Source organism: Strix uralensis, chromosome Z (genome assembly GCF_047716275.1).
Source record: "Strix uralensis isolate ZFMK-TIS-50842 chromosome Z, bStrUra1, whole genome shotgun sequence".
NCBI lineage: Eukaryota > Metazoa > Chordata > Aves > Strigiformes > Strigidae > Strix > Strix uralensis.
Genome location: NC_134012.1, coordinates 92708780 through 92719229, shown reverse-complemented (window position 1 = coordinate 92719229; position 10450 = coordinate 92708780). Strand labels below are relative to the sequence as shown.

At 42.6% G+C, this 10450-nt stretch overlaps 1 protein-coding gene across 1 annotated transcript in view; it reads right to left on the bottom strand.

Annotated features, from left to right (window-relative positions):
* Positions 1-10450, bottom strand: part of DCAF12 (DDB1 and CUL4 associated factor 12) — a 37708-nt gene continuing 27258 nt past the window's right edge. Inside the window, exon 9 of the mRNA XM_074857279.1 lies at positions 1-10334. Within this exon, the coding sequence (XP_074713380.1) occupies positions 10176-10334 (159 nt within the window). The 3' untranslated portion in view covers positions 1-10175. The remainder of the gene's footprint in view (positions 10335-10450) is intronic.

The window sequence follows — 10450 nt, the reverse complement described above, 5'->3', positions numbered from 1 at the left end:
CACTATACAAATACATTTTATTTAGAGATACCCATAGTAAGATGCACAAATACTTATTGTTCACCAATTTTCAGATCACACAACTTCAAGTAGTGGAAAAAACAAACTGCAGTTAATTACAATTATCTATATAACAGGGCAGTAGTAAAAGATCCATTTGTCAGACTACAGCATAGTTAACGATACTCAGGTGAGAATGTACAGGTCTAGGTATTTAAAAAGTGCATGGGTCATTGCCACATACACTAACATGCTTTTTCAAAGAGCAACATCTTTCTGGCATGTGAACACAGTAACCCGGTTAATGCAAGATGGAAAATTAGGCTCTTAATTTGATCTGGAAATCTATTAACAGTTTTCCTCCAAATGGCAAATTAAGAGTTGTTTGCAAATGACATAGGGAAAGCAATCTGTAAAAATCACTGTTACGTTGTCCATGTAGTCAAGCAACATACAGATGACCTAAAATGATCAGTTCCAGCCTACACCTTCACAGCTCTTCTACCAGTCTTCTTCAGAAGAGTCCAGAGTACTTGACTGCATTTAGCAAGCTGGCAAAGAGCTGTAATCCAAGATCCGAGCTCTTGCACCCACACCGAGTTCTTCCACAAGAGAAATCTCAATCCTCAAATTTCAAAACCCCCATGTTCCACCTGCAAGCACGTCAACTGCATCACATATTGCTGAAGCTGTAAACCCCAGCTGGCCTGTCAACTGCATCACATATTGCTGGGTTTACTTTTAAATTCCCATCTAAAGGGAGGGAAAGGTAGGAAGTGGTGCTGATCTGAGAGACTAGCTGCATTGGTTTAAGGTTATATTTAAAATGCATGGAACCTGGACTCTTCTCTTCAGTGTCTCTCTCAAACTAAGGAAGTTCAGCAGGTTCCACTGCTCAATGCAATCCCCGTTTTGCTTTTAAATGGGGATAGTGCTGTATGGTGCTTGGGAAAAAACAGCAAAGACTGCTGTGTGGATGATTACACAGAAGAGCGAGAAACACATTAAATCAGTCTTCAGTTAATCTTCTTCCATTGCAAACAGAGAGACAGAGACTGACTTTTGCATTATAGTTGAGAGGCACATTTTGCATTGATGAACAGAAAACCCCAGTTTACATTGCAACTTTCTGCAGATTAGAACACAAACCTCCTGTTAAAGCAATTTTCAAAAAAAGAAACCAAAAAACTCAGTTACTGTTCTTCTATTTAAAATTCTTAAAACTGCTCCCTCACCTATTCTACCCAGAGATACCTTCCCACTTGTGTGTGTGCAGCTGCTTTTTCCTCCCTAAAATCTGTTTGTGTAAGAGATCCTTGTTTCTGTGCATCTTGGAAGTAGACAGATAATTCTGATGCCTCACAGGGTGGGCCCCTGTATGACATTCAGGAGAGCTGAGAAAGTCAGTACGATTTTGTAGATTTTGTACATATGCAGGGAACCCCAGAATAAACAACAAGAAAAATAAAAGCCACCAAATAGAAATAGCCAGCAGTAGAGGAATCAACTCCTTCATGGAACAGGAATGAATTTGGAGCAAAGCCTTTCATACTGAAAGGTGCATACCAGTCCAGGGAGATATCCAGGGCTGAGTCAGATGAATAGGGAGACAGTGAACAAAGCCCCAGTTCAGCAAGCTACTGCCTAAGCAAGCGTAGAAGTCTCAAACTGTACTACGGGTTTAACAAGTGCCCCCAGGCTTTGCAGAACTGGTACCTAACCTAGTAAGCCACGAGAGGACAGGGAACGTGCCCAAGTCCCAAGGGGTAGAGAGGGTGGCAAGATGGAAGCGAGGCCAGAACAAGAGGCTGAGAATGAGGAAACAGCATTTTGAACAAGAGTGACAGAGCCTGTTAGAAGTTACTTATCCAGATCTTTTCATATTGGTCCCACTATCACACCTGCACTGAGAGGAGGCTAGAGCAGCCAACTGAACCTGTAAACCCCAGCTGGCCTGTTACACCCCTGCACATCAACCACCAACCAGGTGGAGGGAGCTGCAGACAAGGCCCTTTCACTCCACCATCCTGGCAGGAAGCATGTGGAGGTGGCTGGTGGCAGCTGTAAAGCATGCGAGACATAGCCAGCCATGGAAACAGAGACAAGTGCATTGGTAACCTTGAGTGATGAGGGGGAGAGTGAGCAACCATGGAGGAAACTAGTTCTTCCCCATGCCATCTTCACATCTCATCTGAAGAGGGATGACCAGCAGTTTCACAAGCTCTGGGAACAACTAATCTTCAGTCACATAAGCATAAGGCATGATGGAGGAAACTCTCAAGGCTTCCATTGCTCAAACGCTCCATTACCAGTTCATCTCTGAGTGTAGCCAGACTTTGGCATTACTCCTGGCCAAAGCTTGTTACAATAATTTTGCCTTTTGAGCACAAGGTTAGAGTTTAGGTCGTAGCCCTACTATTTTTTTCATAATCCACCAAATGTGCAAAAGACAAAAAAATTTGCAGAGAAAATCTTTAAATGGCATCAAGTCAGCAGAAAGTCAGCGATGCACTCTCCTGGCTTCCCCCTCAATGAAACCTTTAGTTATGACATTGAGTAGTGGCCAAAGATGCCAGTTCTCTGGTTAACTAAACTACCACTGATGAGTTTAACACTGGGTGCAGATGCAAAGCACATCCACTTCCTCATCTGCTGACATGCACCATACAATATGGATGTGAAAGAATTTCAGCTTCTGTAGACCGCGCAGGAGTGGAGTCTCCACTTTTGAAGCAGCTAGCCAGCCAATGAAGTTTTTGGTAAAAGCACAGTGATCTTTCTACAGTGGGCTACAGGTTTTCTTTTTATTATGACTCAGTATTTTTCAGACTAGGCAAGCAGCTTTGAACTGATTGTTAAAGGTGAATAAGGAAGAAGTCGGAGAAGAGGAAGATGCTAAAGGTTAGAAAAAGTTAAACCCATCTGTTCTACTCTGAAAAGTGACTGTGAAAAACAGGACCTTACTGAATTTGAAGAAACTCTGAAGTTAGCAAGAAGTAAAAAGAGAACTCCAGATTAAGTCTGCACTGGGGTACAGAGAGAACAGATACAATTAGGACAGGAAACACACATACATGAGAGCTCTGTGGCCATGTATTAATGTCAATGCACTGATGACTAATCGTGTTGATTCTAAAAACAAAAATAGCCTCATGGATCAACAGAGTGCAGGACTGTACTTCAGTTCATTATGGATATGCATGCCCACTGAAGGCCACAGTGAGTGAAGTGTTCCTGTTTCCATGCTCTTATGATAAAATTAACCTTACAGCTGGGAAGGGACATCTTGTATTAATCACACCATCCTCAGCTATCTGCATAAGAGACGGAAATTCAGTCCAAATTCCAGATGTTAGTTTAAGAACAAAGGTATCCTTTGCCAATTCAGAAAACAGAGCCAAACATGTAATGTCTTTGTATTAAAAAAAAAAAAAAAATCACTTTTCAGAGAGAAGAAATAATTTACGAGGTAACAGAACACTTAGCCCTGTATGCAGACAGGCTGGTTTCGCATACTATCTGCAATTTCCCACTGTTCCATTTGCAAGCTGCATCAATAATTTTGAACAGTTTTACCTTATAGTTAAAAATGTGCACTGTAACACTTGAAGAGAGCTGTTACTACTTCACTTGACAGCTTCTGTGATAGTTCAGGATCCAGTGCCGTTTCTGACACAGCTCACAACAGAAACAGCAAGCTGAAAAAGGCTCTGTTAAACAGGTGGAATTGCAAGAGTTATTAACAAACATCAGACCCTGGATTCAGAACAAAAACCAGCAAGTATCAGCAAGTCCTGATTTATTTTTTTTCCCTCCCAAGGCTTTGGATCTTATTAAATATATTTGGAAAAAAAACATTGAGAAGTTCACTGTAGGACATCCTACCCTCAGGCAACAAGTTGTGATCACCGCACATTTTAAAACACCTTATGTAGTTGGTGCATCATACGCATCACAGACAATGGGGAAGATCCAGCATTTGTGTACACATTAACATACAAGCAAGCACTGATAGATGTCACAGGTAAGACTGATTCCAAGACAAACCAGTGCATTGATTTGTGTCTACACCACGTCCTAGAACACATGGAACAAGTCACAAGTTAACAGTACAAACCTGTTGCAACTTCAACACATACATCTTAGAAAAAGACAACGCACGTACCCAATCCTAAGACAGTGACGAGTTTGAGAGATAACAAAGATCAAGGTACCAGAAGAGGAAGGCACATTAACCTCTGGTTGGTCCATTTCGGTATTATTTGGATGAGTCAGTGATTTATATACCCTGAGACTGTGGGAGGCCTTGAAAAGGAAAGGAGACCAGGTGAATGGGCAAATAAAAAGTACAAGTTTAATGAGATTTTAAGATTCAGCACCTGAATTTTCCCTTTTAATAAGGGAATCTAGAAAAGCAGTTCCTAAGAAAACAATATATTTACTCCTAGATTTTTATTCTGAGGTCAAAGAATCAACACCTAGGTCTACAGAAACATCGCACTATGTTGCAAGGGGTTTTTACACACCCTCTCAGTTTCAGTCCAACAACCAGAATTTGTATACAGTTGAGTGTTTCACTTGGTATTTTTCTGGGTACAGAAATAGTCAGGCAGCCCACATTTTCCCAACTCTGCCAACCCTGGCATCCTGTTTTAGATCTGTGTGGACTTTCTTAGACCATACTGCTCCCAGCAGGATACTAGAAAATGGCACTCAATTTTCAATTGGGAAGATTCCTTTCTGTCAAGAGCATTCTTTTAATTAGCCAAGTACCACATGGTTTTGATAAAGAAACAGCATCACAAGCAAAAAGACACTTCCTAATTTAAATCCTTGAAAATTAACATGGAGAAACAAGAATGACAGGGATATCTGCTTGGTCTCTCTGACACTGTTTCCAATTAAGCCCCGTCACAAGTACCTCCTGAGCAATGAACAGGAGGCTGGACAGCAGTACCAAGCACTGCTGGGCTTTCACCTTTTCTCTTGTGCCCCCTTGCCCACCCTCACCACACAATGTGCCAGTTGCAGAGGCAAGGGAGAGCATACGCAGGAGATCCCTTCAGACAAGATGTGGCTGTATTCTCCTTTCCACACTCCCTTGCCTGCAACATGCACAAACTCCTGGTGTCTGTGCTTTCAAATAAATTACTGATGGCACTACCACACTCAGAAATGCATTTTAAGTTGAGGTCACACCATGGGCTCTAACTGTGGGACGGCCAGCAGGGCACACTGGGATTTTCACTTGGCTTTAACCTGGCCAGCGTAGTCATCCAGGGCTCATCATGAGCTGGCCAGGATCAGCTCTGCCTGCATCACACACAGCTCTGCAACAGTATTCCTAGGAACAAGCTCAGTAATTCAGTCATAGCAGCAACTGCAACAAAATCTAAGAACCTCAGACACCTTGGAAAAGTGGGTTTATGGAAAATAAGGATATCAGACCACCACAAACAGATCTCAGTGCTCCTAACTGTCTGCTGAAAGATGCTGCTGCTTTGCCAAGATGCAGTAACTGACAGCTCATCTGTTCTTGGTTTCTTGCAAACACAACAGGTGACCTCCATGAAGGGTCTAGGCAAGTCTGCTTTATTTCACATCTGCACCAGCTGAGGGACATCACTAAGTGTCTCTTAGCTGAGGGGCAGAAATTAAAAGACACCAAAACACTACTCAACATAGCTGGATCATAACTTTAATCTGTTAACTGCAGCTGCAAGCTATATACAAAGCAAGTGAAATTCTGAAGAACAACAACTTGATACAAAAGTATCTTAGTCCTTAAGATACAAAAAGCTGCCAAAGACTTGAAATGGAGGCAGCAAATATATCCCCATAAAGAAGTTCTGGAGTCCCCCTCATTAAGGGAGTCACAAGAGTCACCCACAATGTGAATGTAACCTTTGTGGACAAAGTCCAGTAAGATCACAGAGCATTCTGGCAATGAATCTTAAAAATGGATCTATGTGGAAAATGATCAACTGAGACTAGGAACAAACACCTATTAACTATTCTTTGGTAATTTACTCACCTTGGACTAACACCAGCAGCACTGATGAAGGAGCCAAACAAATGGACTCACTTCTTTACAGCAATCCCAGAAAGCACCCAAGGAGAGCACCAGCAACTCTCCCTGGCTGACTTGACTGTACAAGGAAGAAAACTAGAGGAATTACCAGGAATAAGGTGTTCGGTGAAGAGGGTGAGCACCACCCTCATTGCTATGCTCAAGACAACCCTGCAAAGTAGCTTCTGCTTCCTTAGGAATGTCCATCACATAACACCCAACTGTTACTGAGAGACTGCTACCTACTGAGAGATTGCTACCTTACCAGCTGGGTATTACCAAACCCATAAGTAAATCACTGGTTTGATTACCTGTGATTATGAATACTGAAAATGTAATACCCAAAGATACCCGAATGAACATGACAGTCTACTGAAAAGAGCTGAGCGGTAAAATTAGCTGCTTCCTACACTCACCAGCAGCACTAAAGATCCCACATGACTGAAAAGTCAATAGCAGGAAGAAGTCTGAAGGTCTGTGTGTGTCATGTTCTTTCCTCTCCTTCAAGTGCTTAATGCAAAATAAACCAGAGTCTGTTCCACCCAGCAACAGACTGTTTCTGCGTAATCCCATCAGGCAAACAGGTACAAGGGCAACTGCCCAGTTCTACAGTCTGAGCCAGCCTCGAAGGTCTACCCAGTTTAAAACAAAGCAAACTGAATGTCACAAGCATAGCTTGACAAAACACCAGCAAGCCCATTTCTGCTCAACAGAGGTCATCTCTGCAATTACAATATTGCTACAGTAAAGATTTGGATGATTTGGGGTGGAAGAGGCAACCCCAAACAAACCATTCTGGAGGGCAGGAAAGAGCAAGGGAGGGAAATCATTAAGAAACACTGGAAAAGATAAAACCGTCTAAAAACATGCATGTCACTGGGTCTCATCAGAGTGAGCCATTCACGAAGCTACTGAAGTGCAGTGAACCAGGCTGAATTCCATCCATCACAGGGGTGTGTCTGCCATTAGAACAACGGGGTGCAGCCAACACACCTCCACGAGGAACCTGGAAATTCCCTGCTGTACAGCCATTCCTGCACTTCGATGGGAAACCCCTGCATTTCTCACCATGATCCTGGATTTCAGTTCTGATATCTAAACCAGTAGGGCAACAAAATCAAATCAAGTAAGAAAATCTGGCTTTTTCTCCTATCACTTATCTTTGGACAGTTGGCAGATCATCACCTTTCTCTGCCTCAATTTCTAACACTGTCTGGACCAAAAGTGACATACGACCAACCACAAAATATTCAGAAACTTAACATCTGTATTGCTACAAGCATTTAAAACCACTGAAACAGCTAGAAATCAAGTTCTCTCTGGCCCAATATTGCATGCTTGCAGTACTATCTAGTTTGTTTCCAGTTTTTGAGGGGATTTTCATATAGCAACAGGATGGCTCCCTCCCCATGAGAAGTTATCTTTGCAAGAAAGCATCCTGAAAGCAGAATACACAGAAGCATGAGAGACTTAAGGAATTTTACATCATTGACCAGATTCTTCTGAGAATTGTCTAAAGCTTCCTATGCAGAAAAAAGGAGGAAAAGGGCACTCACAGTACCAGGCTTTAGGACCACACATTGAGGTACTTGGGAAGATCAGAGTCAGCAGAGAGGGATGCTTTCCAAGGGTGCCTCTTCAGTAACCTAGAGACTCTGCAGGAAGCTCAGCCTCTCTTTGGAGGCTGAAGCTCAGTCCATACAAATACCCTTTTTGTCCCCTCACCCAGACCTGGAATATGCTTCAACAGATCAACATTAGGGCTAGTATTTCCAGACCAGTTGTTTTCCTATGGCACTGGTGACACGAAGTGCCTAACTAGTAACTGTTGTTTCAGCAGAACCGGAGGACACTCAAGTAGACTCAAGTGTCTAGTTTCTTTCTTTTTATTTAAAAAAACAAAAAAAGCAGCACTTCAAACCAAGACCAAGTAAAAAAACTAAGCAGAACATGCTCCCTGTGACAGTGATCTTACTTCACCAAGACTTGTTTTTCTCTGTATACTTCCACTGTTCAAACCCCCTAAAATAACCAAAGCAGTGTGTTGCCATCACAGAAGACCACGACACCATTATAACACCTTTAAACAAAATTTGAGAGTTCTTTTGCTACTCCATGGTATAGAATTTGTGCCTTTTCAGAGAAGGGCCTGAATAGCCACACATGCAGTGCCACTGATTCAGTTTAAGCAACCAACCCACAAAGGAAGTAGAATTACAAAACACCACAAGATCTGTTTGTGAAGCACCTGTGTCTGATCAGTGTGAGTAAATTATACTTCTGGGACAGGCGCACATCTGGGAGAGCCCTTCTCTTGACAGGACTTCCACCCGAATGGGAGGGAACTGCATTCCTTGCAGGATTTCTATCCAAGTCTCCACTAGCAACTGGAAATTAAGCCTGAGGCTCACTGCTTGGCATTACTGATGAAGATACTGAGTACAAAGACGAGAAGCACCACACGGACACATGCAGACTAGCTTTAGGCAGTCTGGCAGGAACTGTGTAAGGGACTAGAACTACTCTGCAGTGTGGCTGTGATCTCCAGCAGAGACAGAACAAAGTATATCCCAGCTTTGTCTGTCTTCTCAGCTTCAACCAACTGCCCATTTGGCACCAAAGCAGTGAGGTCCAGGCACACTTTGCTCCACCGGTGACAGGCACAGGGGAAAGGCATTCATCCCAGCAGAGGACAGAGGTGTCCGTAACAACCTGAAGAGTTTGGGGCCTGCCAAAAGGCTAGGAGGAGCACCCTGGAGTCCTCCTGCGTTTTAGATGAGTATTAGGTAAGACTGTCAACCTGGAATGCACACACTTCACAGCTGGACCTGAAGGGCATCTGACCTATTCTTCTCACCCAGTCCCACATGAAGTTCAAGGGAGTTTGAATGCAGAAGGCACCAGGGCATATGGGGGAAGACTGAGACTCTCCTATAGCAAGCAGGATGACAGCAGATGCTAGCGCAACGTGAGCTAACAGCAAGGTATCTTGCTACAAGGAAAGCTTCCAGCTTGTGTTAGTTAAGTCAGAGATGCACTCTGTAACCTCGGAGAAAAAGAAGAGTTTATTTATTCCATTGGCTTATTAAAGGAGATGGCCAACCAGAACAGCCAAAAATGGGGAGTTTCCACAACCTGGGACAAAAAAGGTCCTGGGTTTTAGGCAGTTTATGAAGCACCCATGAGCTACCACAGCAGCATACTCGGGAACCTTGGCTCATCTGGAAAATGGATAGATTTAGTTCATTTTGAATGACAAGAACATTCACGTCCCTAACCCCCCTTTCCTCTCAGCACCTCTGCAGGACCTCAATGTAATGTCACCCTGCAATAGCCATGCTGCAGAACTGACTATGCAAACTCTTGTTGTGCAAGCTGATACCTGGGACAGGCAGAAAAGAAACAGAAGATCAATTTTTGCTCCTGGGACTGCTGAAAACCACAATTCAAATACAAATGCACTTTTGAGAACCCCTGCACTTCTGCAGTTTGGGCTTAATGGGCAATACCGCTAGGGAATCCATCCCAGGGCTTCAATGAGTACAGCTTAAAATTACCATATTCCTCTACATATAAACAGTGTCATTAGACTTGTACTTTTAAAAAATAAGATCAACCCAGGCCAGGGCCAGGCTCTGCAGATAAAAGTAGTAGCTTATCTCTTATAAATATTTTAATATTTTTTTAATTACAAGTAGTCTTCACTCCAGGTAATGTAACTAACACAAAGTACCTGCACACACGCAGCCCCTAGATTTTCACAGAAAGCCCAGGAGCAACCACTCTATAAGAAAGGAATCCTACCTCACAGCAAAGTAGGGGAGGGGGCACGTGGCCAAGATAGCCTAAATGTAGGGGAAGAGTCATTTGGAGTAAATACAATAAAAAGGGACTTCAAAAACCCTTCATACAAAGGATCAAGGAGGTTAAAGCAAAAAACTGGTTCAAAAAGATGTACAAAACTGTTGGAGACCAACAGAAAACTCTGCCAAAAAATAATTTGTATTTAAAATCAGAAATCAATGGCATCACACAATTTTGTTGTTAAAAAAAGGAAAAGAAAATGGAAATCTGTGTAAAGATCAGCATTTATAAAGAGTTATCATTAGCTCCAGAGACCAGCATAATTCCCATGAAGTCCTGATGGAAGAGGGCCTCCTGCCACAAACAGTTTCGTCCCAGAAGAGTCGTAGCAGTGTGTGTAAACAGCATTTGGGAAGAAATTTATGTCAGAAAAATAATTCCTCCAGGTTTCATCATGATTCTGTTAAAGGAAAGTTTAGATTGTTATTGTTTCCAAACAAACACAAAATCTTGTTTCACAAAAGCAGAAGTAGCTTCCAGATCCTAAAAAAGGATCTTTTCTGCTAATAAGCCCTG